Raw genomic sequence first — 22997 nt, 5'->3', positions numbered from 1 at the left:
AAGCATTGCTGGCGAGTCGCGGAGTGGCCATTTCCATGCATCAAAAATTTCCTTCGAAAGCTCCTAATTGCCCCCATGTATCACCCTATAGTGCAGTAGCGGTATTCTAGCTCTTTCAATGGTCTCTGTGCGGCGGACCATGCAAGTAGCTCCTACCCTTTTCGTAACACATTAAAAAATTGTAGGGTATGAGGAGGCGCCTGCGCGCATTGAAAGGTGCTGCTACGCACTTGTTCTGCATCTTGAGAGATATCGAGCAGCGAAAGTGCTGTGACATTCTGCTTAGCGCAATTTACTGTTCGTCCTAGATATCTTTTGTGATGCGATCGGCGACTGCTTCATTATTTTGACCAGCCAAGAGCTTAGCAGAAGGTAATCAAAGTATGGATGAAGTCGGCAATGCAGCTTGCTGACCAGCGACTCCACCAGAGTATCCAGGATCTGATCCGAAGGACCCACATGAAGATCATGTCTGCCTAGATGATCCTTGGCGTAACGCTCCTGGAAAAGATTTGATGAGTGATTGGGAGTAAGTCCGATTTCATTCATTGGTGCTTTCGAAACCCAGGAGGTGTCGGAATAACCGGGTGCATCGGTTTGTCACATTGCTACCGACGGTAATCTCAAGCCATGAAGATCTGAGGCGTGATGTCCTTGTTAAAGTTCGACTAATGCAAGGTGCTTACTTCCCAGACCCACTCAAGTAAGACAGTTGAGTAGAGCGGTAGTTGTGGCTGTGTTGAGGGTGTTTTGTGCTTCCTTTCGGGAGAATGCGTTTTGCAAGTTGATCATGAATCTGACAGTGGTGAAGTTTGCTGATGCGCAAATTATGGTTGAAAGTGTCTGTTCTGATCGCGGATTGCAGCATTGACCGGAATTGACTCAATCCTACATCCATGCCCTTATAACCAGTGACAATACCCTAGATTTTTCGAGCAAGTTTCAGTCATCTCTCACTTGCATCCTATCATATTCTTCTTGCCATTAACGATTGACAATACTAATGTTTACTTACCTATTCTACTATGAAGTTGAGTGATAGAGGAACAGTTTCACAAGTGTCGGGTTCATCCCATACATTTTTTTATCAAAAGCCAACAAGCACGCTAGTGGCATAAGGGTCCAGATTTCGGTGTTCAGAGTCAAAAATAGCTCTATCAGGAGACGAAGGAATGGATATGGTGTCTGTTTGTCCGTATTACTGTCTAAGAGGGATGCGGAGGAAGAGAAGGAAAAGGGCGGTTGCTACATACAGTAAGGATAAGACCTGACAATCAAAACGATTACGCCTACTTACTCGAAGCTCATGTTAGAATAAAGATTCTAACGTAATGCAGTTGGGAACGCTTTCGGCGCTGAGATGGCACGCGAGGAATGCCATCGACAGTGAGCCTGCCGTATCGATTCTCTGCCGCTCCGTTTCGTTTTTTTTTTTTCTCTCTCCCTTTCAACTATTCTCCTCAGTTATATTCCCCTCTCCTTACCATTTGGGCTTGTTGACATGTTTTGACGTCTTCTCATACAGTTAAGGGCACCTAAGTTCTAGAACGTGATTTCTGTTGAAAATGTCTTTCAAATTTAATTTTCGCGAGGGGTCCTACATAAAACTTGATATTATACTGTCCAGTCTTGTTGCGCAATAATCCACTCAAGATCATTACCGAACTGATCCACCTCATCAGCCCCCGAGGAATTCTTAGCCTTCAAGCCGAACTTCTGTTCCATCAACGCTCTCATTGGAACATTTCCGGAGTGACTACCAACCCGGATCTCCTGCAGTCCCAGCTCACGGAATCCATAATCAAACACCATATGAAGGGCCTCATACGCATACCCTTTGCCTCTCGCTGGTGGTTGAACAATCACTCCTGCTGCGCCAGCTCGCAATCCATCTTCTGGTTGGTCCTTATTGCATGGGCCAATCCAACCAAGCCCAGCAATACCAACAGGCTCATCTTCATGCCAAATTAGGAAGATGCGACACGTTGGTGGGTCAGAAACAATTATCCATCTCTTAGCAATTGATTCGAGATCTTCCGTGGTAGCTTTGGAGATGGATTTATCGTATTCTGAGTTTGCTTTGTTCCCAAGAAGATCAAGTAGAGTCGGTATATCATTGAATGTGGGAATTCGAAGGGACAACGCTGTATCCTTGGACCTAAGCTCGAGTGTCGAGTCACAAGATTGACCACATAGCTGGTAAGCAGGAGAGTTCGATGAGACGTGCGACATGCTTTGTTACAAAAGGCTGGTCTATGAGAGTCCAGATTACGAAGGAATTGAATCGAGAATGAGCAACATCATGTCAAAATGTGAAATTGCGGTTCAGATATGACCATGTCTAGGAAAATGATGACTCAAAATGACTCAACCTAATGGAGAGGGGTAGAGAGATATAGATAAGGATCATCTTCAAAGGGTCTTACCCCAATACTCGATCAGACCGATGAGGTGTAAGTAACTTAGGTTTTACCTAGCACTTTCTCAAATGGTGAGTTTAATACAATGTGATTGATCGAAGACTCTCATGGGTTCTAACGTATAGAGCTCTCAAAACATCTCTTTCCGAGAGGTACCTGACTACTCTTATTCGAGCAAAGACACCGCATGTGACGAAAGTCGGAAATTAATGAAGAAACTTTGTATATTCAAGTGCAATCTCAGAAACCAAAAGACCAAGCATACTTCTTTCTCAGAATACTGACAATCTAGAAACCCGCCAAGCCATGTGATGCATAAACTCTGTGTATCCGCTATACCTTCAAACCCGTGGTTCCTTGGTCACCTGCTGAGAGCCATGACCAAAGGCATAGTGCATTACAATATTGGCATCGAGGCGGCAATTTAGGTAAGTGTGTATGATTTACAGGCCCTATTGGTTAATGCGCGTGAAAAGGGGTGAAGTGTTGCGTAGGAGTCGTGCAGGGGCCAGATTCTCAATCGCCGAATGAGTCCCCGATATCACACAGGGAGAACAGACCGCCAGTTTCCAGTTGAAACCAAGAATCTAACGTACACGTAGCTTTCCTATTAATCCTCATTATGAGGCAAGATCACGCTATCTCCTCCCTTATCATAGATCCAATAGGTTCCCAGAGTTTCATTGACCGCTGTTCTACTACGCGACATACCACCAGGTGACAAGATATCATGCAGTCTAGATGGTCTATCATTTTCATGCGACCCCGCAAATGACCCAAATCGCCCCATTCTTGAGATCCTCACGTTATATTTCCCATCAGTCAAAAGTGAAGGACTCAGAAAGTACAAGGCATGGGTGCTGAATGGTTGACTCGGGGAAGCGGTGCCGCCCGGCGGGACCCAATTACGCCAGCTTTTGACTTGCACCTCACGTTTCAACAACCCGCTCACCATTTAATCATGACGCCGCGCTCCACAAAACAGAGTGGCTTGGCTTCATTAGCGTGTACCGAGTGTCGCAAACAACATCTGAAATGTGACGCGCGGAAGCCGACATGCTCTCGTTGCTTGCAAAATGAGTACTTCTGCCAGTACCTCCCTTCGCGACGCGGCGGCCGCAGGAAAACCCGGGAGCCCAATCGCCGAGCTTCTTTTTGTCCAAATGACCAAATCGACGTAAGTGTTTTATATGCTTCGTTCTAAGTTGATGCAAAATATGCTGACCGTTTAGCAGACATCTCTTATTGCCCCTGTGGCCGCACTTGGACAAACTAATACGCCTGACAGTACGTCACTGCCTAGGGCATCAGTAGGGGTTTCAACCGGCCAGGTCCCCTGGCCTTTGACCCCCCTACGAAATGAACTTGATCAATCACGGACAGAGCTGTCCCGCGACTCATGGTATCATGACGACCGCTTCTTACGGTTATTTTACGAAAACTTCCATGTTGCGCATCCAATCCTGGTTCCTAGCGGCTTATACCGCGACCGGCAGTATCCTGACTTCCTTCAAATGGTGGTGAACTTTGTTGGATCCCATTATATCTCGTCGAGTCCAATTCAACAATACAAAGAAAAGGTGATTGCAGAGCTCAGTTGCAGCACAGATCGATCGCCCTGCATGGTTCAAGCGTGGCTTATCTACTCAATTGCCATTTACGCCCGAGGCGAATGGCAGGAGGCACAGGATGCATTCTCACGTAGTGTGGAAATAGCTTTGGAGTTGGGCATGAATCGGCGGGATTTTGCTGCATCCTCACAGCCAGAAACCTCCATCGAGGCTGAAAGCATGCGAAGGACTTGGTGGGAGCTATACATCACAGACGTATTCATGGCAGCACCCTTTAAACACACGACATTTCAATGCAGCACGATGGCACCGGAAGTTGCTCTCCCTTGTGAGGATTCGGCATACACGGGTACATGCGAGATCCCAATTCCCCGCAAGATTCTTGATTTCAAGCGAAGGGTCTTTTCGCCCGATGAGACAGTCTTCTCGTCCTCCAGTTACCGCATTGAGGCAGTAACAATCTTATGTCGTGCTCTTGTGCTGAATGGCCTTCGGGACTATCATCGAGATCATCTGCAAGCCGTCGAGAACGCTCTTGTCAGTTGGATCAATCACTTACCTTCCAAAAAGTTGGATATTGTCGATTCATATGGAAACATCGATGAGATGATGTTTCAAGCACACATGACTATCGCCTATGCTACAATGCTCCTTCACCTACCCCGAAGCGATCTACAACCTGTTTTGTCACAATCAGATGATCAATTCTGGCCCGTTGCCACGCGCCATCTAGCATCAACACTTAACCGCTCAATTCACAGTATAAAGGCCACCGAAGCCTCTCGACGTCTATCAGACGCAATCTCGCTTTGTCCCAACGTCCCGAAACATACCCCTTTCGCCATCCCAGCATTAGCTCTCTGCGGCATGATCCAGCTTGCCACCTCTATCAAGCACAATGAGGAGTGCTTTGATCATCATTACAACCGTGTCACTCTCATTCTGGGGTGTTTGAAAAGTACAAAGCGAATCTGGAACCTAGCGGATGCCGCCTATGATCATTTAAGAGCCTCCGCGGCAGATAACCTGTCTGACTCTATGGAACGCTGGTGCACGGAACCTCCCAGGAAGCTTTTCCCATCGGATTCGACACCAAGTAACACAGAACGCCCTAACCAGCCTGTACGACCAATTTCGGCAATGTCGGATGGTCAGGAAATGTTGTTTCCTCCCCTTGTGTCGGCCTTCGTTGATCCGACTTGTTACAACGATTCGTTCTTCACTTCCCTCCCCGACTTCGATATCCACTGAATTGTACAATTAAAGATACCCATGAAGAGTAAATTGAGTCTACCCGTGAACATTTAACATGTTACAGCTGGCATCCATTACGCGTACCTAGATTACTCTTCCTGCCCGAGTCAATGTTACACGAAAATAGACATGTACAGGAAATATATTTCAGACCATAACACTGCCTGACACACGTTAGTGCTTTGTTGCATACCTAGGTACACCGCTTTAAAGATTTCCCCAGACTAATCACTAGTCCCTTAGATAGTGCATAACCCAAAATCGATCTGATCGAATAGAGTTATGTATCTAAAAGCCAAAGATAACAGATAGGAGTCCGACGGGGCTGAGCGAATCCGCGCGGCCTATCCATGCAGATAACCCCGGTCGGCGATCAAAGCCTGAATCGCCGACTAACCCACAACGTCACTACGCATCGGGGATTGACGCACACTTAAGTCGAAGCACATAAAACTCCTTTATAAGTGTCCTCAATTGATCCCCGAAATTCATTCAAACAACTTCACTACCTCTCCAACCTCATTCCAAAGTTTCTTCACATTGAAAGCAATATGTCGTCAACCCTCCTCTCAACCACCACCACCTTCGATAAGGGCTTAGCCCCAAGCTATCAGCCCTTCAAAGAGAAATATAACCTGGAGTGCCTGGTAGACGATATCAAACGGCATTTGGGCGAATCAGGCGGAATTTCTTCCGAAGAAGTCGATGAAGAATATCTGATTTCGCTGGCACGAAAATACATCTCCGACCCGAGTGACTGGATCGAGTATTTCTACAACGATACCAGCAAGAACTACACCCGAAATGCTATTGAGAACATCAACCACAAGGCGAACATTGTTTGTGCTCACCTCGCTGCTTTTGGTCGAATATCGCTAACGTAGCATAGCTTCTTCTCGTCTGGAATCCTGGAAAGGGCTCCCCTATCCATGATCATGCCAACGCACACTGCATCATGAAGGTCCTTGCGGGACAGTTACACGAGACTGTTTACCATGCGCCTGAGACCGATTCCAAAGAAGCCAAGCCTTTGACTATTAAGTCGGCCAACACCTTTGGCATGAATGAGGTGACATATATCTCTGATGATATTGGTCTTCACCGAGTTCATAACCCTCACCCCACTCAGATCGCTGTCTCTTTACACCGTGAGTGGTACCAGAGAACCTTCAGGGTTTTGGTTGCATAAATTGACCTTTCATCTAGTTTACACGCCGCCAAATGCAGCTGACTATGGCTACAATATTTTCAATGAAGCCACTGGGTCGGCTAGTTATGTATCGCAGGCCCACTCGGTTTCGAAGAAGTGAGAGACTGTTATGCTCTAACCGAAACAGAGACATCCTGTTGATCAGGTTTGATTTGCTTGATTTGCTCGGTGAGGATGTTGATCATTCTCTTTAGCGACTTGCATGCGATTTTCAAGATTGATATCCAACTCGTCGATTACTTATTCAAGACGGGAGTTCAGTGATAAGGTGCTACACTTTGAATAGCCATTGGAGTTTTATTCGATTCAGAGTTTATTTGGGGACTACAAAATGCAGGATTAAAGATTCAGGAGTCTCAGTGCCTTAATTAGTGCCATAGTGGCCGCAATAAGGGTCGTTATGACCAAATTTCAAAGTAGTCCACTAACAGACAAGTGAAACTGACTTAACATTCGGAAGCAAGCCCAAACAACAATATAATATCAGTATCTGTAATTCCTAATTTCCAATCTTCAACAGTCCATACTTGCGTCGAACAGCTTCACTGGTTCGACCTAATTCGTCCCCGCACGGGACGGTCGATCGCTGACTCATCTTGTGTGACGCCATTCCCCACTCGAGCTCCCAAGATGAGGAGTCACTACCACGAACTCATTCGATTCCTTATCGGTGAGGGAGTTGCTTTGCTCTTAAATTATCGACTCTCTACAAGCTCTAGAATGGCTACATCAAACGACGAGTAAGTGTTACCCGATAATTGGAACAGGGGACAAGCCGCCTAACGCTCTAAAGTGATGGCTGGAAGCCGGATCGCAAGTACATGGAAGACGTCGAGCCAGAAGACCAGCAGGTCCTCCTGGGCACCGAGGAGCGCCTGGAAACTGGAAACCATTCAATTGTGTACCGTGTCTTCAAGAGAGGTCGCGGTAATTGCCGGGGACGCCACCCTTTCTGGCGCGGCCTCCTGGCCTTCATCTGGACTTCTCTTCTGGTTTGGGGTCTAGCACGAATGTTCCATCGTAAGGTTCACGTGTATACGTACTTATACACTCATTACTGATGTTTTTGGAATTCCAGATCGGCCCCATCGTCCTCATCCGCATGGACATCATCACCCGCACCCTCAAGCTCCGCCGCCTATCTGTAAGACGCCTGAATGTGTTCACGCGGCGTCGGAGATCCTCTACAATCTGGATACAAACTATGAGAAGATTGACCCCTGTACCGACTTTGACCAGTATGTCTGCGGTGGTTGGAGAGAGCGCCATGATATGCGCGCTGACCAGGGTTCGGTCTTTGCTGGAACCATGATGGAGGAGGTTGCCCAGAGCCGCCTTCGTCATATTCTGGAGCGCTCAGAGGCTCCGCAGGATGACGCCGGAAATTTCAAGAAGCTGAAGGATGCGTACAGCGCTTGTCTGGATGAATCTGTTATCCGGGAACGCGGCATTCAGCCCTTGGTTGAAGTTCTAGCGAAGCTGCAAAGCATCTATCCTGAAAACGACGAAACCACCATGGGCACCGAAGATCATATCACTGACGCTGTACTGTTCCTCATTCAAACTAGTGTTGAGGCTCTTGTGTCTCCAGGTGTTTCGGTAAGGCCCAGACTCTTAATTGGTCCTTTAGTATACTAACAACTACAGCCCGACGATAGGGATCCTGATAACGTTGTTATTTTTGTGAACCCGCCTGGGGAAATTGGACTTCCCGCACGCGAGTATTACAATAATACGGACATGGTCGCCAAGTATACAAATGTCGTGAAGCAGATCTTCCAAGCGTTCGAGGTCTCTGACTTTGAAAAAGTCGCGGAGAACGTCGTAACCTTTGAGAAAGAGCTGGCCGATGTGACTCCGGATACGCAAACTTCAGAGGATGTCACAAAGTATTACAACCCACTCAGTATCAAGGAGACCGAGTCATTGGTGCCCCAAATATCCTTGACCGATATTATCTCAGGGCTTGCACCGCATGACTACAAAACCGATCGCTTGATTGTTGGGTCGCCTTCATACATGAAGGCTCTCTCCGAGATCTTGAAGCACACCTCCCGACAGACTGTGTCTTTCTTCTTCCAATGGAAGATCATCCAGGCCCGTGCCACTAGTATTGAGGATGACAAGATTTCCGCCCTCACCCGATTCAATAATGAACTCGCTGGAAAGGACGCAAATGCCAAAGAAGAGCGATGGAGAACGTGTATTCGCAGCCTCGATGAAGGTCTGGGCTGGATTCTGAGTCGATTCTACGTGTTGGATTCATTCTCGGAAGAGTCCAAGAAGCTTGGTGATCAAGTGGTGTCGGACATCAAGGAACGGTTTGCCTTCACTCTGGACCAAACCGCATGGATGTCTCCGGATGTACGGAAGTTGGGTATTCAGAAGGTGGAGAATATTGTTCAGAAGATTGGTTTCCCAACTAAGAGTCCCAACGTACTGGACCCACAGGATGTGGAGAAGTACTATGCTGCACTCAATGTGTCTAGCAAGACCTTCTTTGAGAACGAGGTTGCCATCGCGAAGTTTGATATTGCAAACGAGTGGTCCAAGTTGGGCAAACCAACCAACCGAGATGAGTGGGATATGACCGCGCCCACGGTCAATGCCTACTATAACCCCCCGGGGAACGAGATCGTCTTCCCGGCCGGTATCATGCAACCCCCGACGTTTTACGGGCCAGCAGCACCCTTGTACCTATCCTATGGAGCTTTTGGAGCTGTCAGTGGCCACGAGCTCTCTCACGCGTTTGACTCGACTGGTCGGCATTACGATGAGACGGGCAACTACACGAACTGGTGGGATGATGAGACCGTCCAGGCCTTTGAAGAAAGGGCTCAATGTTTTGTAGATCAATACTCCAACTTCACCGTCGAGGGACATGGCGGCAGGTTGTTGCATGTGAATGGACGCCTCACCCTCGGTGAGAACATTGCGGATGCCGGGGGATTGACCGCTTCGTTCCACGCCTGGAAGAAGCACGACGACGCAAAGCCCGACCTCCATCTTCCGGGGCTGGAGGCTTTCAGCAAGGAGCAGTTATTCTTCGTTTCCTACGCCAACTGGTGGTGTGGTAAAACTACTCCCGAGGCCGCGGAGAAGGCCATCTATACTGACCCACACGCGCCCAAGTCCGCGCGGATTATTGTAAGTTTGACCCGGTCCCATGCATGATCCCTGTCCATTAACAACTTTAGGAAACGATGGCAAACTCCCGCGAGTTCAAGGAGGCATTCCAGTGCCCGGAGAAGAAGCCGGTTTGCCAGCTCTGGTAGTTCGTTGCCTGGTAGTTCGTTGCCTGGTGGTATTCCATGTACTCCTCACTTGAGGATGATTTTCTTGATTTTCGGGTCTCATTTCACATTGCATTTTCCTGTGGTTTCTCGTATGCATAAGACACATTCCAAGGGATTTATGAAAATTTCGGTGTCCGAAAGTGTAACACACCAATCATAGTCAAACCTTGTAAGACATAAGCTCTAGATAATTCTACTTTCTGCGCTCACATCATCTCTTGCATGAAATACGAGGCGATCTCCCCTTGAGCTTGTCCATGCTTTTTGCATCCGGGTTGTATCGACCCCTCAACGCCGATCCCCGTTAAACTAGTGATTTTTCCTTCCGCGAGAATAAGCCAAAGGAAAAGAAAAAAAAAAGCAAAGGCCGATCCCCTCTGCAGATCGGGGCGGTATGATTTAGATCGACCAGATCCAAGTTTAATACGGAGCAACGGCCGGGGGATTAAATTATGTGACGATGGGAACCCGCAGAAGATCATGTGGATGGACTCAAAAATGTGACGCTGGGTTAGTAACACAGAATTCATCAAAAGTACATGTCTTGGCAAAAACAAAAATCAGACCACAGGTGGAAATTGCATCAGCTGAAGTAAAGTGGGCAGTGGGACTGCTTGCATGAGACATCCACTTTACTGGGAAACGGGACATGTCATAGCTGAGAGCTCCAGCTTTTTGTCCCAAGGGCGCGTCACTATGTGCCGAGCCAGTGGAGCCTGGCATAACGGCGGGACAAGCAGCCACTCAGCGGGCTGAACGGTCCTTCGCCCCAAAAGTAGTTCGCTTCACCGGGGCGAGGCGACATGGGTGGGTTCGACGTATCAACTGTTGTTCATGTGGTCATTGAGGGGAAGACGAATGTTGACGTGTGAGATGGAAACAAGGATAAATCAGATCAACAAGATAGGAATCAGATGAATCAATACAAGAGATAGATAGATCTTAGCATAGAGTAAATACACGCTAAAGTAGTCGTGTTATCGTATTTGGTGGCAACGTGCCTGGATCCGCCGTGTCGGGATCGATTCCCCAAACTTCCTGCTCCACTCGCGAAAAAAACAAACCCTTGATTCTTATTTCCTCCTATACACTCTCACCTAGACATCTGATTAACTCTCTGATCTACCTCATGCATTCGAGAGACGCCTGCCACTGCCTGTGAGCAAATATACGACCGCGTCGCGCGCGGTTCGTGGAGCTGTCATCGAAGCTCTCACGCCCGCCATGGAACCTTTCCCTTCCACCGTTGACCGGCCCGCACATTCCAAGGATCAATCCGGACCATCAGTGCGAATCAATGAACTGCCGACATTAGATCGAACGCGCAGCGCAGCCACCCCGAGAACTATCACCCCTCTCCGCCGCGCCAACACGGTATCACAAGGGAGTTTGATAAAAAAGAACCTGGAACGCAAGGCCACCCGGGACAGGACCGCAACGACTGGGACCGCGCTAGGAGTGGGTGTATCAGGGCTGCGGGCCAAGGATAGTAATGAGCTATTGCGAAAGTCACCATTGCAACGATCCCAGACGCACCGGGGCCCATTGGAGGCGCGTCCGGCAGGACGCAAAGCAGGCCATTTTACCGTTGGAAGTGTTGGACAAAACGGCAAGATCTTTCTCAGGTACGATCGCGCTACATTGTTCTGGATATCTAATCTCTCTGCACATCCCGTGTCGCACATCACCTGCAGTGAGCTGACAATTTACCTATATTTACTAGGCCGATTGCGAACCCACCCCAGAAAGATCCCCCTATAGTGCCCTTCTCATCTATCGATCAAGTGACGATCGATCGCCTTCAGCCGCAACGATATGCTCAGCCCCGAGATGATCCGTCACGATGGTCGAGCTCCCAGCTCTCCGAATTACGTCCGCGCGAACCGCGAGAAGATTACGAATCCGCAATGTCTGAAGTCGCGCGACCTGAATCTGCGAATCGACCCCGCCGTGCGAACTCGTTTTCGACAATATCCGATACTCATTCAGTGTCCGGCGCGGGCAAACGTGGAGAACTGCGCATCGTCATCGATCGATCTGAGGACCGGCCTAAAACCGCGAATGAAAAGTCGCCTGACACGGCGTTGGAGGTTCCTATTCCTCATTACCGGCTGGGCTCGCTATTCAATAACGAAGGTAGTGCGGCCCTGCATAGTTCCGTACACACGCGGACGTCAATGTCCGATAATTTTCGAAACTCGACCTTGCTAGGGGGCATGATTGATCCCATGCCTGGGCGTCATCCGAGTCCGTATCGAGATTCATACGCGCGCAACCGGGCGTCCTTCGCCGTTTCTATGTTCTCCGGGGCGGCCGCTATAGACCTCAGTCGGGCTTCGCCATTGCCGAGAAATTCGATGGTATACGAGTTGAAGGGGCCGGTTGAACCTTCGATATATGAAACCTTGGTATTGGACATGGATGGTGAAACTGTCGTGCGGTACATTCCCGGCACCAAAGATATCAGCGCAGCCACGCCCGCCCGCATTGTGGCTCAGATTTCTTCTGAGTCGTTCATGGATTATGAGCTGGTGTCAGACTTCTTCCTCACCTTTCGCTGTTATTTGTCGCCCAACCACCTGCTTGCTCTGTTGCTTGCACGACTACAGTGGGCAATTAACCGCCTTCAGGAGGATGGTCGAATTATTCGGATTCGCACTTTTGCAGCTCTGCGACACTGGATCCTGAATTATTTCGTTGATGACTTTGTTACGAACTATGATCTGCGGACCCACTTTTGTGAAACCATTAACAGCCTCTACCAAGAGGTCAAATCTCGACGAAATGGTGGTATGAGTGACCTGAAGATTCTTATTGACTTAAAACGATGCTGGAATGGCAAATGTTCGGTTTATTGGACCGCGTCAGATTTCTCTCGCGCCTATAATGACCCCGACAGCCCAATCTTGCCTGGAAGCGCCCAAATGGAGCTACCGAGTGACGAGCCAGTTCAACAGACTGTTCCGCTTCCTGGCATAGCCGCTCAGACAGACACCAGTTCTCGGAAAAGCTTCCCCGTCTCTACCCAGCATGATCGAAATGACTCGGCTGGGACGGTACACAGTTTACCGTTTTCGACAAAGAGCGATCAAAGCATGCTTGCGCTCTCCTGCTCATTACCTCCAAAGTCTCCAAGACGGATGTCCGGCCCTTATTCCAGGAGTAAAGCACCGCGCCCCGTTCCACTGGGCCTCACCAAGTCGGTTACCGCTAACGAAGGACATCCTGTATCGCCGATGCTCTCACGATACCCATTCCATGGCCATAAGCGAAGTGGCAGCTTCTCCGACTCAGTCCGAGATCCCATGTCTGGCGTGGAGGCGGGCTCCACGGCTGCACCGCAGGAGATAATGGACCCGGTCAGCTTCATTCGAGGTGTACTGTACCCACCTGCAGAGTCGTACATGACAATGATGGCCCCGGACTCCCCTCCTTTGCCTTTACCGTCGTCATCTAGCAATCCGGACCGCCGGAGTCAACCAGATGGTGGACCTAAACCAGCTCAATCAAACTCGGGGGTAAAGACCATCATTGGCTCAATCAGGCGGGCTTTGCACACTAGAAATGGCGGCCAGAGTGTTTCTGCTCGCATTGCCAATGCTTCAGAGAGCCTCACCATGCCGTATCGCGGGAAAACATCTGCAATGCCACAGCACATTGCCTTGGGGTCTGACTACTACCGCGAAAGAAAGATGGCGGCTGTTCCTAAACGACCCACCCGAATTGATGTGCTCTGTGAACAGGCTTTAAGGCAATATCGGGAGGCCATGGATCCCCCGGCCAAACGAGATAGCCAAGTGCAGCTCAATGCGCCTGAATTACAGATCCCCTGGGAAGATACTGCCTCAGAAACCCCTGAGGCCAATTTGGAAACTTCCAAGGATAATGCTTCGAAAATCAAAAGCGGGCTTACTACTGGTAGTGGGTCGATCGTGATTGTTGATGATACTGGATTTGAGTTCCCTGCTTCCATGTCTGGGGCTTTAGGAGATGATATGGCTTCCCGTCTGGGTGATCCGACACGTTTGAACCCCAGCGACAAGGCCGCGTACTCCAAGTCATACTTGTCAACATCGACACAAGGCGCAAGTGAACACACCGTTCCTATCTATTTCAATGGTGAAATCCCGGAAGTTCCGCAAAAACCGCATCCGTATAGCATTGCTTCAACTCGCAGATCGTTTTCCAATGAGCGCCAGACTACTCCCAACAAGAGAGCCTCGCTTTCCCTCCGACTCCGGAAATATGCCTCTTTCCAAAGCGGAATCTCAAGACAGCGGACGTCAATGGGTAGCGACGCAGGAAAGTCTTTTACGGGCTCGAATCTCACACAGGAGACAGATAAGCCATCTGGACGTGCGCTTCGTAGAAGACCTGGTGGAAACTTGCGAGAAATGCAATATGTGGATGATGTTGAACCCGGCTCGGGTCGTGGGAGCGTTGTGTCTACTCGCTCCTACGATGACTCGTTAGCAGAGACAACGTCTACCACCTCTGAAGCTCCGTCAAGGCCTCCGACTACCCTGATCCCGCCCAATCCTCGGTACTCCTTGATCCAAGCTCGATCCAACCGGAATATGAAACGCTCCTTTGAAGCAGCCATTGCCCGCTTTGCGCAGATTCCAGACGACGACGATGGAGGTGTTGAGTCGACCTTGTTGAAACTGGAGGGCAAGTGGCCCAGCTCACCACCGGCAGATCAAGAGATTGGATTTGAGCGCGTCCTCGCGCCTCGCGCTGAATATGGGGTTGAGAAGAGCAATGTTCCCTGGGATGTGATCGCCCGAAGGCGGCAGACGGATAAATCGGGCTATTCTACCGTTGGAGGGCGACTGGCGCCACCCAGGCCGTATTCAGACTCTGTGGCAGAATCTGAAGAGTCGTACAACTCGACTCCTCTTCTTGAGCGAGGGTTGACTGATGAGTCTATGAAACGACCACCGGCGAATCGAAGCCAGGCTCGCAGCCAGATTCTTGAGGTGCAAATGCCCCCTCTCAGTCTGATCTCCAGTCGGGATACATCTGAACTGGCATCATCGCACCCGTCGATCCAGATTATTCACGACACGGATAGCATTCGCCGCATTCCACGAGGCTCAACCCTACCCCTGCCCCTGTCAGGACAAGCCACCCCTAAACGGTTGTCGGCCATATCGGTTGATATGATTGACTCGCGCGAGGCCATGGAAGGCCGCTTTTCCACTGATACTCGCAGCCTGGCTTCGTCGACTGTGGAGATCCCGCCTCACCCCCTAGCACACCCACCTTCTCCTCCGATGACAATTCAACACCCCGGCTCTATTACTCCGTGTGTCTCGCCCATGGATAAAGTACTGTTTCAGGCTCAACCGCCTACTCCTGATACTTCTCCCCGGCGTCGGGGTACGGAAACGGCCAACTCACAGCCCAGAGACGTACCTCAATTTTCAAGTGACGTTCTTTCCAACTCTGAGAAAGACCGCCAATACGTCAACGATAATGGCCCAGACCATGTTGCCTTCGTCCTTTCCTGTGAGTCTCAGGTGCTTGCACAGCAACTCACATTGGTCGAAATGGCTGCGCTGAGCGAGGTTGACTGGCGAGATCTGGTTGAGATGCGATGGAGCAGCGGCTCTCAATGTATCTCTAGCTGGGTTCAGTTCCTCACTACCGAAGAACGAAAGGGTATCGATTTGGTTGTTGGCCGCTTCAACCTTATGGTGAAATGGGTCGTCTCCGAGATTGTCTTAACTCGTGAAATTCAAGAGCGAGCCCGCACAATCATTAAGTTTATCCATACGGCTGCTCATGCGCGACGCATGTGCAACTATGCGACTATGTTGCAGATTGCCATTGCCCTGTCTTCCTCGGACTGTTCCCGACTACAGAAGACATGGCAATTGGTTCCTTTGGAAGATAAGCGACTGTTCAAGGACATGGAATGCTTGATCCAGCCTGTTCGCAACTTCAATGACCTCCGTGTGGAGATGGAGACAGCCAATCTGCAAGAAGGCTGTATCCCTTTCATCGGTAAGATTTTTATCCGCACTTCTGGTGATCTTTCGCTAATTTCAATCCCTAGGTCTCTATGTACATGACCTTACTTATAATGCCCAAAAGCCAGCCCAGATCCCTCGAGGTGAGGGAGGTTTATTGGTTAACTTTGAACGATACCGCACCGCTGCTCGTATTGTCAAGAGCCTGCTGCGACTGATCGACGCCAGCACCAAGTACCGCTTCGAGCCCGTCCAGGGTATCATCGAACGGTGCCTCTGGGTTGCATGCCTCTCCGAAGATGAGATTCAATTTCGCAGCAAACAGCTTGAATGATCTCACCGGCGTGGCTTGTTTTATTTTCTAATGATTGGATATCTTATTCATACCCCTTTGCAGAACCTTTTGGTATCTTCTGCTATATATCACTGTATCTATATTTTGCATTTTCCCCCTTCTCACCTTCGTTTTAGGTTTCATTTGATTTTTGCGTTTGGAGCGAGCATTTGCATCACATTGGCTTGGAGATATCACGGCTTGAATGGCAGTCACATACTATTTTCTTTTATCTGTGGACCCACCAAAACACCCTTTGTTTCATAAATCAATACAGAAACCCCTCGAACTTAATATACAAACCTACGAACCTACTCAATCCTACAAATAGAATATTGTATCAGTTGATAGCTCGTTTCATAGTTTGAAAAAGTGGATTCACAGTGCGTCATAATCATAAAAAACCGCGGCGGAGTTGGATCTACTCGCGGAACACCATTTTCAGCCCGACCCCCATCTCTCTCCTTCGACCCCAATCCAAAGGTCTTCACCCGTTTACAAGTTCCTCTTTCGTTTGCTTCTTCGATTCCTTCGCACACCGACCAAGAATCTCAATTAACTACTCCCGTAATTAATGTCCCGCCCCGTGTTTCCCCGCTACGATGGACACGACCGAGCCGCGGCGCGGGGCTTCAGAGGAACACTTGGACAACACTGAGTCCAACCATAGCCCCACGACTCTGGAAATCCCACAAGAACTCCCAGATGACCTCCCCAAATCACTCGATGATCGCCGCTCGGTGCCAGTCTATCAGCAGGAGACGGAGATGTACGATGCGTGGCAGGGTAAGCAACACCCAACATGAGAACCTTCAGGTGGTCCGAGCTCGGGATGGTTCCTGGATAGAGATGTGCATCGCATTGTCTCTACCAAAGCCCTCAAATATGCGCAAAGGAACCGGATCAAAAGGCCGAGATATACTAATATATTGTTGTGCTTTACAGGACAATCCCAATTCCTGACTACACCCGTCGCCGCGAAACCGCTCACCTTCAGCCTAGCCCTGGACGACCACTCACACGACCCGGAAACAGATCTACGTGCTCAATACGGACGGGATCTCGAAGATAGCGATGCGCGTCTTATGGAGATGCTTGCCGCGCAAGCCGCGCACCGCGAAGTTGATTCACTAGCCGCGGACGAGGAAAGCATAGCGGAAGACGAGAAGTTGACGACAGCGGAGAAGAAGGATATCCTCCAGAAGAGCTTGAATATGGCAGCGAGTAATGGCGATGTCGAGCGGGTGCGAAAGCTGTTGTCTGGCGCCGCGAAGAACTTTGTGGATGTTAATATGAAGGACGAGGAGGGGACGGTACCGCTCATTTACGCGAGTTGCTTCGGACACCAGGATGTTGTCTCGGCGCTTCTTGACGCTGGTGCGTTCGTTGATCAGCAAGATCGGAATCAGTGGAGCGCGTTGATGTGGGCTATGACGAATCGGCATAAGACTATTGCTAAGATTTTGCTGGATCATAATGCTTCGCCGGATATTAAGTCCTCTTCTGGTGGGACGGCGTTTGATTTTGCGCAGCCTGGCAGTGAGATTTCGGAGTATCTGCACGAGAATGGGTATAGCTTTGGCCCGGGTGCGATTGAGGATGATTTCTATGACGCTGGAATGGCGCATGGGAGGTTTGAGGAGGAGATTGCAGAGAATGAGATGAAAAGGCGAATGATGATGGAAGAAAGTGCCATTAATTTGGAGGTGGATTTGTCTAGTCTTGGGCTAGATGAGAAGTACGAGCAATCGGATGAATACGACCTCGAAGAAGAACAACAGGAATTCGTCTGGGACCGATGTCTTAATGACCAGATGTTTGTGTTCCAAGACCATGAGCTCGAGCGCATTTTGGATATCATCATTACCAACATGACGCCTCAACGGTCTCCGTCACAGAAGCCTGTACCGGCAAATCTCCTATTTCTCAGTGCGCGTTATGCACACTATCATGCTAGCCCAGAACTGCTAGCAGAGCTCCTCACCTCGGCAGCGGAGAAGATTAATGATGTTGTCGAGCGCCACCAGTGGGACATGACTATGCAAGCATTCTGGCTGTCAAATGCCACGCTATTGTTGCACTATCTGAAGAAAGATCCCGGCCTGCTTGAGTCTACTGTGGAGTTCCAGCTCCACCTAGCAGAATTGATCAACGAAATCTTCGTCCTAATCATTCGTGACGCAGAGCGGCGAATGAACAAAGTCCTGGATGAGGCCATGCTGGACCATGAAACTATCCCAGGACTGGAGGACGTTGCCTTCCAAAACGAGTGGAAACTTTTCCGCAAGAAGAAGTCCGAGACTCCCGAGCCTGCAGAAAAGCGATTCCGTCCACCATCCCCACGGCGGCGAGCACAGATCTCTCCGCGGAATGTCACATCCTTACTCTCGTCAACACTTTTTGTGCTAGATCTCTACGATGTCCACTCCGTGATCACCACCCAGATCCTCTCTCAACTCCTCTATTGGCTCAGTGCCGAGATCTTCAACAGAATCATGAGCACAAGGCGCTACCTTGCCCGGACAAAAGCAATGCAGATCCGCATGAATGTTTCCACACTAGAAGACTGGGCTCGTACCAACAACCGACAACCAGAACACTACGAAAACGGATCTATGACCAGCACCGGAGAAACAACAGTCGATGCAGCCCGTCGACACCTCGCTCCAGTCATCCAACTACTTCAATGGCTCCAATGCTTCTCCTCCCTCGGAGACGACCACGAATCTCTAGTAACAACCTTACTCCAACTGCAACAACTCTTCCCAATTCAACTCCTCCATGCGGTCAAATCATACAGACCCGAAGTAGGCGAAAAAGGCCTAACCAAACAAGCCATGAAATTCCTTCTGGAAATGCAACGCGATCCCGAAATCCTTTTCCGGGAACAACAAGAAATGCAAGCCGAGAAGGAAAAAGCTGCTGCACCACCCAAAGATGACCGTCCGGAAACCCCCACTAAGGACGGAAAGGACGGGAAAGAAGGAAAAGCATCAGATACACCTGCTACATCAGATCTGGGCCCTTCATCCCCGGACTCTTCATATCCAGCCAGTATGGTAGCTGCAGCTCGAAGCGATGACCGACCCCACCCTAACAGCGTTTTCCTGGACCCCACACTTTTCCTTCCATTTTCTTTACCTACCAGTACAGATATGCTGATTAGTTATGGTGCCGGGCTGGGTGGGACGAATCGTGAACGAGCGAGGAAGTATATTCCTACTGTGCCACCGGAGGTACTGAGTCGATTTGATCGTGGTGATGCATAATCGATGAGATTAAAACGAACCATATGGTTGGCAAGTTCTTGTCCTCGTTCAACATACGTCTTGCACTGATGTGGTGGTAGTTGTATACCGCGTCTTCTTGGGGTTTAGTGTCTAGCATGGAATGTGCCTTTGGCCTCTTTGCTTTTGTTTGGACACAGTATGCTTCTCCGGCTTGATGGGTGCTAGATGGGTTGATTGCAAGGCCCCAAGTGTATATACTCTTATCAATATAAAATTTCCAAGGTTTCATGTCTTTTGCAGGGTTGAAAGTTAGGATCTATTGGTGTCTTTCGTTCCCCCAGTCCATCGTGTTTAGTTGTCAATATTCAGAGACAAACCCCTATGGCTTATCTCGAAGGTGGATCAATATTCCAAGGTGTTGGTGAGACTCAAGAATTATTTGGCAAAAGTAGTGTATTGATTAATGCATATTATTGATTAATGCATATATTTCTACTTTGCAGTGACCCCACGAACAACCTTGAAAGGGAATAAAAATACACAGTCGTTGTCCTGGCGGTTTTGTTGTTGACCAGTGAGACGTCATAATAATGTTACATGGGCGAACACAAAAAAGGCCCAGATGCAGAGATGCTCAGTCCGTAACCAGGGGTATCTTAAAAAGACAAGTGATAACATCGAACCAATGATAAGAAATGAAAGTGGTGAACTAGGGTTTGTTTCCAGTCGCTCCACCAGATCCCGTGTCCTGTTCCGATGAGATTTCCATATCCGACGTCTCAGCCTGATTTTGGGATGGCGGTGGGTGCTGGAAGTCTCTCTCGGGGCTTCGAGAGCGTGAATTGCGTTGGGAATTCCAGACAGACCCTCGCTGAGACCTAGGGCTGATCTGCGGCGTGGACAAGCGTCGATGACCAATAGGGTCTACTTCAGTGACAAGTTCGCGAGAAACTTCACTTTGTCGCTCATGCTGGCCCGGTTCACCAGCGACTGGGCTCTGTGCACCAGATCGCATAGCCCGTCCAGCTGACTCAGACATACGAGCAGAGGGAGGAGCAACTGGAGAGTGGGTGTTTTGGGATTTCCTTTTGCGAATTGGGGAGCTATCTTGGGCCTGAGCTGTAGGCTCAGGGGGCATAGTTGGTTCCGCTGTCTGGTTTTGGGTAGGTGTTGCTTGAGGATGAAGCTGAGACGTAGGCTGCGGTAGACCTGGAGGAACCCAATGATGGAAAGAGATAGGAGGTGCAGGTCGACTGGTCCGTGAATCCTGTCGGACAGAAGTGGGTATGACTTGAGGCGGATGTGGAGGCATATGTGGAGAAGCAAGATTGGGCATGACTTGAGGCTGCATGTCGACGGGGCGTGGCTGAGCAGGCAAAGGAAGTGGAACTTGGGAGTTTGCCGGAGGTCTAGCACCACTATTTCCTGCTGGCGGCATCTTCACAACTGGAGGATAGGGATACAGGCCGGCACCCGAATGAGTACGACGAAAGTCCCCTTGGGAATCCGTTGCTGACACTGACAGATTCACAGATGGACCATAAGAAGTGGTGGGTCCTGAGCTAGAAAATGATTGCTGAGACGGTGGGGGGCAGTTGAGAAACCTCTAGATGCAGATGCATGTGTCATGTACTGGTGGATCGTCTCAGACCAGTGAGTGTTTCCACCATTTCCACCATTTATACCGGCGAACATCAGCGGAATCAAATGAGGAGGTACACCTGCACGCAAAGAATCGGCCAAGATCGTCTGTTCAATCTTGCGCTGCTCCAATCGTAACGTCTCCTGTCTGGTCTTCTCTTCCTCTTGACTGCGACGATCCTCCTCAGCTTTTGCCCGCAACCATTGCTGCATGGGCTCAGTTCCTTGCCACTGCGATGGCGGCGGGGGTAACGGAGTGGGCATTGCTGCAGGCATGCGAGGCAGGGCAGACGGTGGAGGAAGATCTCTTGAGGAAGATTCCATGGGGGAAACAACCTGGGCAAGAGCAATTTCAGATGAGGACTCAGAGCACGATGAAAGCAGCGAGGGTGGATTGGAGCTCAGTATGGCCGAGCTATCAGAAGGGTCTCCCGCATCGGTCTGCTGGTTGTGCTGGTTGAGGGTAAGTAACATGTTTTCATTTGGAGAAGCGAAACATGGTGAAGGAAGTTTCGCATGAAATGGGAGAGGGTCAAGTTGAAGGGAGAAGGAGCAAAAGGAAGAGGAAGGAGCAGCCGTGAAGGCCTCTCCAGAAAGGAAAGCACCTTAACAACATCCTCTCAATCCTTCTACAAGGAAAGTGACACTCACCAATGAACCGATCCAATGGCTGACTCAGCCAGGCCCCGGGGGCCCCAGGCCGTGCGTAATTGGAATTGGCACAGCTCGATTGGAGAAATTGAGACAGACTAATTCGTAGAAAGGGGTGGTAATAGCGGAAGAAGAGCTCGCGCTTTCACGAATCTGAAATGGATTCAAATAGGGTCAGAATGGGGCCAAGACCGTTGGATGTAGGGTCTTGAGATCGCAAAAACGGGCTACCCCAAGACTCAAATAAAAACAAGCCCCAGGTCAATACAAAGATTGGAGAAGGAATGAAGAAAGGGTCAGAATAAACAAGATAGACAAATTCGAAAATCAGAGACAAACAGGAGGAAAGAAGAGAAAACAGAAAAAAACCCATCAGATCGAGCCACGCATGAGATGGGGACCTACATTAGCCCGGGACAGATTTATTGACGACGACACGAGTGGACCATGCACGGTGCACAAATGAGGTGAATCGGCATTTGCCTTAGCCTCACGGGAGCCGCCTGTCTGCGGGCAAATCAAAGATCTAGCACCAATGACAGTCTCCAGCGGCGTTCAAAGAGTGGATGGATTACGGATTCCGCGCAAGCGCCTGGTTCCACTTTACTCGTGCCGATCTCACTGTGCCGTCTTGGACCTTCCCAGCCCGGGAGTTCCGGGGTTTAAGGGCCGGACCCGAAGGCCTGGGGTCGACAACTTGGAAAAGACTGAGGTTGATTGGTTGTCAAAGTCGAACTTGTCCGAAAACTGCAGAGGTTTTCATCAGCGATGCGACCACACAGTATCCCTGACTAGCTTTCATGTAGGATCGGTCCAATAATACCCAGCTAAGAAATTGTGTGCAGGGGTTCGTACAGTAGTTCGGTAATCCCATGAGACGCACTACGCCTTCAGAACACGCCTCAATGCTCACTAGGGTCTCGGCTCTTGCATCACCCGAGACAGAGGTCCATGGGTATCAGACCAAGGGAATAATCACTTTATCGCAAGATAAAAAGATAGGGATCTAGATGTCAGATGCTAGGCCAATAAGATTAGCAATGGAAAAATCACCCACGCGGCATCTGGTACTAGCTTGAGGAATCCTGATGAGATCTATAGAAGTTCATGATGTGATTCGTCAGGCGGTCACTGCTATCGAAGCGAGACCAATCGCTCGGGGCAAGCTCCAGATTGATGAAAGGGTGGGTCAGTCGCAACGTTTACCCGACCATTGGGAATAAGATATGATGAGTTCTCGCTTTGACCCCTGAAATGTCAATGTCAAGGCAATATAGATAGATTGTGGCTGTTAACGTTGTGGCACACGAGGATATGGCTCCTTAGTCAGCCATCCTGGTCTCGTGATATGCAGCAGCCTCAGGCGACACCAAAAGTTGAATTCCATCGGCATGTTTGAACAGCTTGTCACTCAT

The 22997-nt window shown here is 49.5% G+C and overlaps 7 protein-coding genes across 7 annotated transcripts; 5 read left to right on the top strand and 2 right to left on the bottom strand.

Moving 5' to 3' along the window:
• Positions 1-1614: 1614 nt before the first annotated feature.
• On the bottom strand, positions 1615-2232 carry N7503_009117 (GNAT family N-acetyltransferase; the record flags this gene model as incomplete). The annotated part of the gene is made up of 1 exon (XM_057068664.1): positions 1615-2232. One exon carries the CDS (start codon positions 2230-2232, stop codon positions 1615-1617), a length of 618 nt encoding a protein of 205 aa, XP_056919519.1.
• Positions 2233-3381: 1149 nt separating this feature from the next.
• On the top strand, positions 3382-5242 carry N7503_009116 (Zn(II)2Cys6 transcription factor; the record flags this gene model as incomplete). The annotated part of the gene is made up of 3 exons (XM_057068663.1): positions 3382-3597; positions 3656-3707; positions 3804-5242. The coding sequence occupies 3 exons, from the start codon at positions 3382-3384 to the stop codon at positions 5240-5242; spliced, it is 1707 nt and encodes a 568-aa protein (XP_056919518.1).
• Positions 5243-5796: 554 nt separating this feature from the next.
• Positions 5797-6555, top strand: N7503_009115 (Cysteine dioxygenase; the record flags this gene model as incomplete). Its single annotated transcript, XM_057068662.1, has 3 exons — positions 5797-6084; positions 6135-6393; positions 6452-6555. 3 exons carry the CDS (start codon positions 5797-5799, stop codon positions 6553-6555), a joined length of 651 nt encoding a protein of 216 aa, XP_056919517.1.
• A 620-nt stretch (positions 6556-7175) lies between these two features.
• N7503_009114 (M13 family metallopeptidase) lies at positions 7176-9730 on the top strand (the record flags this gene model as incomplete). Its single annotated transcript, XM_057068661.1, has 5 exons — positions 7176-7195; positions 7249-7382; positions 7585-8054; positions 8103-9602; positions 9653-9730. The coding sequence occupies 5 exons, from the start codon at positions 7176-7178 to the stop codon at positions 9728-9730; spliced, it is 2202 nt and encodes a 733-aa protein (XP_056919516.1).
• A 1245-nt stretch (positions 9731-10975) lies between these two features.
• Positions 10976-16098, top strand: N7503_009113 (mitotic regulator LTE1; the record flags this gene model as incomplete). Its single annotated transcript, XM_057068660.1, has 3 exons — positions 10976-11376; positions 11475-15760; positions 15813-16098. 3 exons carry the CDS (start codon positions 10976-10978, stop codon positions 16058-16060), a joined length of 4935 nt encoding a protein of 1644 aa, XP_056919515.1. The 3' UTR covers positions 16061-16098.
• Positions 16099-16590: 492 nt separating this feature from the next.
• Positions 16591-19329, top strand: N7503_009112 (uncharacterized protein; the record flags this gene model as incomplete). The annotated part of the gene is made up of 2 exons (XM_057068659.1): positions 16591-16846; positions 17006-19329. The coding sequence occupies exons 1-2, from the start codon at positions 16663-16665 to the stop codon at positions 19327-19329; spliced, it is 2508 nt and encodes an 835-aa protein (XP_056919514.1). The 5' UTR covers positions 16591-16662.
• Positions 19330-19999: 670 nt separating this feature from the next.
• N7503_009111 (uncharacterized protein) lies at positions 20000-21405 on the bottom strand (the record flags this gene model as incomplete). The annotated part of the gene is made up of 2 exons (XM_057068658.1): positions 20000-20808; positions 20976-21405. 2 exons carry the CDS (start codon positions 21403-21405, stop codon positions 20000-20002), a joined length of 1239 nt encoding a protein of 412 aa, XP_056919513.1.
• Between the last annotated feature and the right edge of the window lie 1592 nt (positions 21406-22997).

This window comes from Penicillium pulvis (genome assembly GCF_028828015.1).
Source record: "Penicillium pulvis strain IBT 33274 chromosome Unknown contig_7_segment1_segment0, whole genome shotgun sequence".
Classification (NCBI taxonomy): Eukaryota; Fungi; Ascomycota; class Eurotiomycetes; order Eurotiales; family Aspergillaceae; genus Penicillium; species Penicillium pulvis.
Note: the sequence above shows the minus strand (reverse complement) of the source record. Positions and strands in the feature narration are given on the sequence as shown.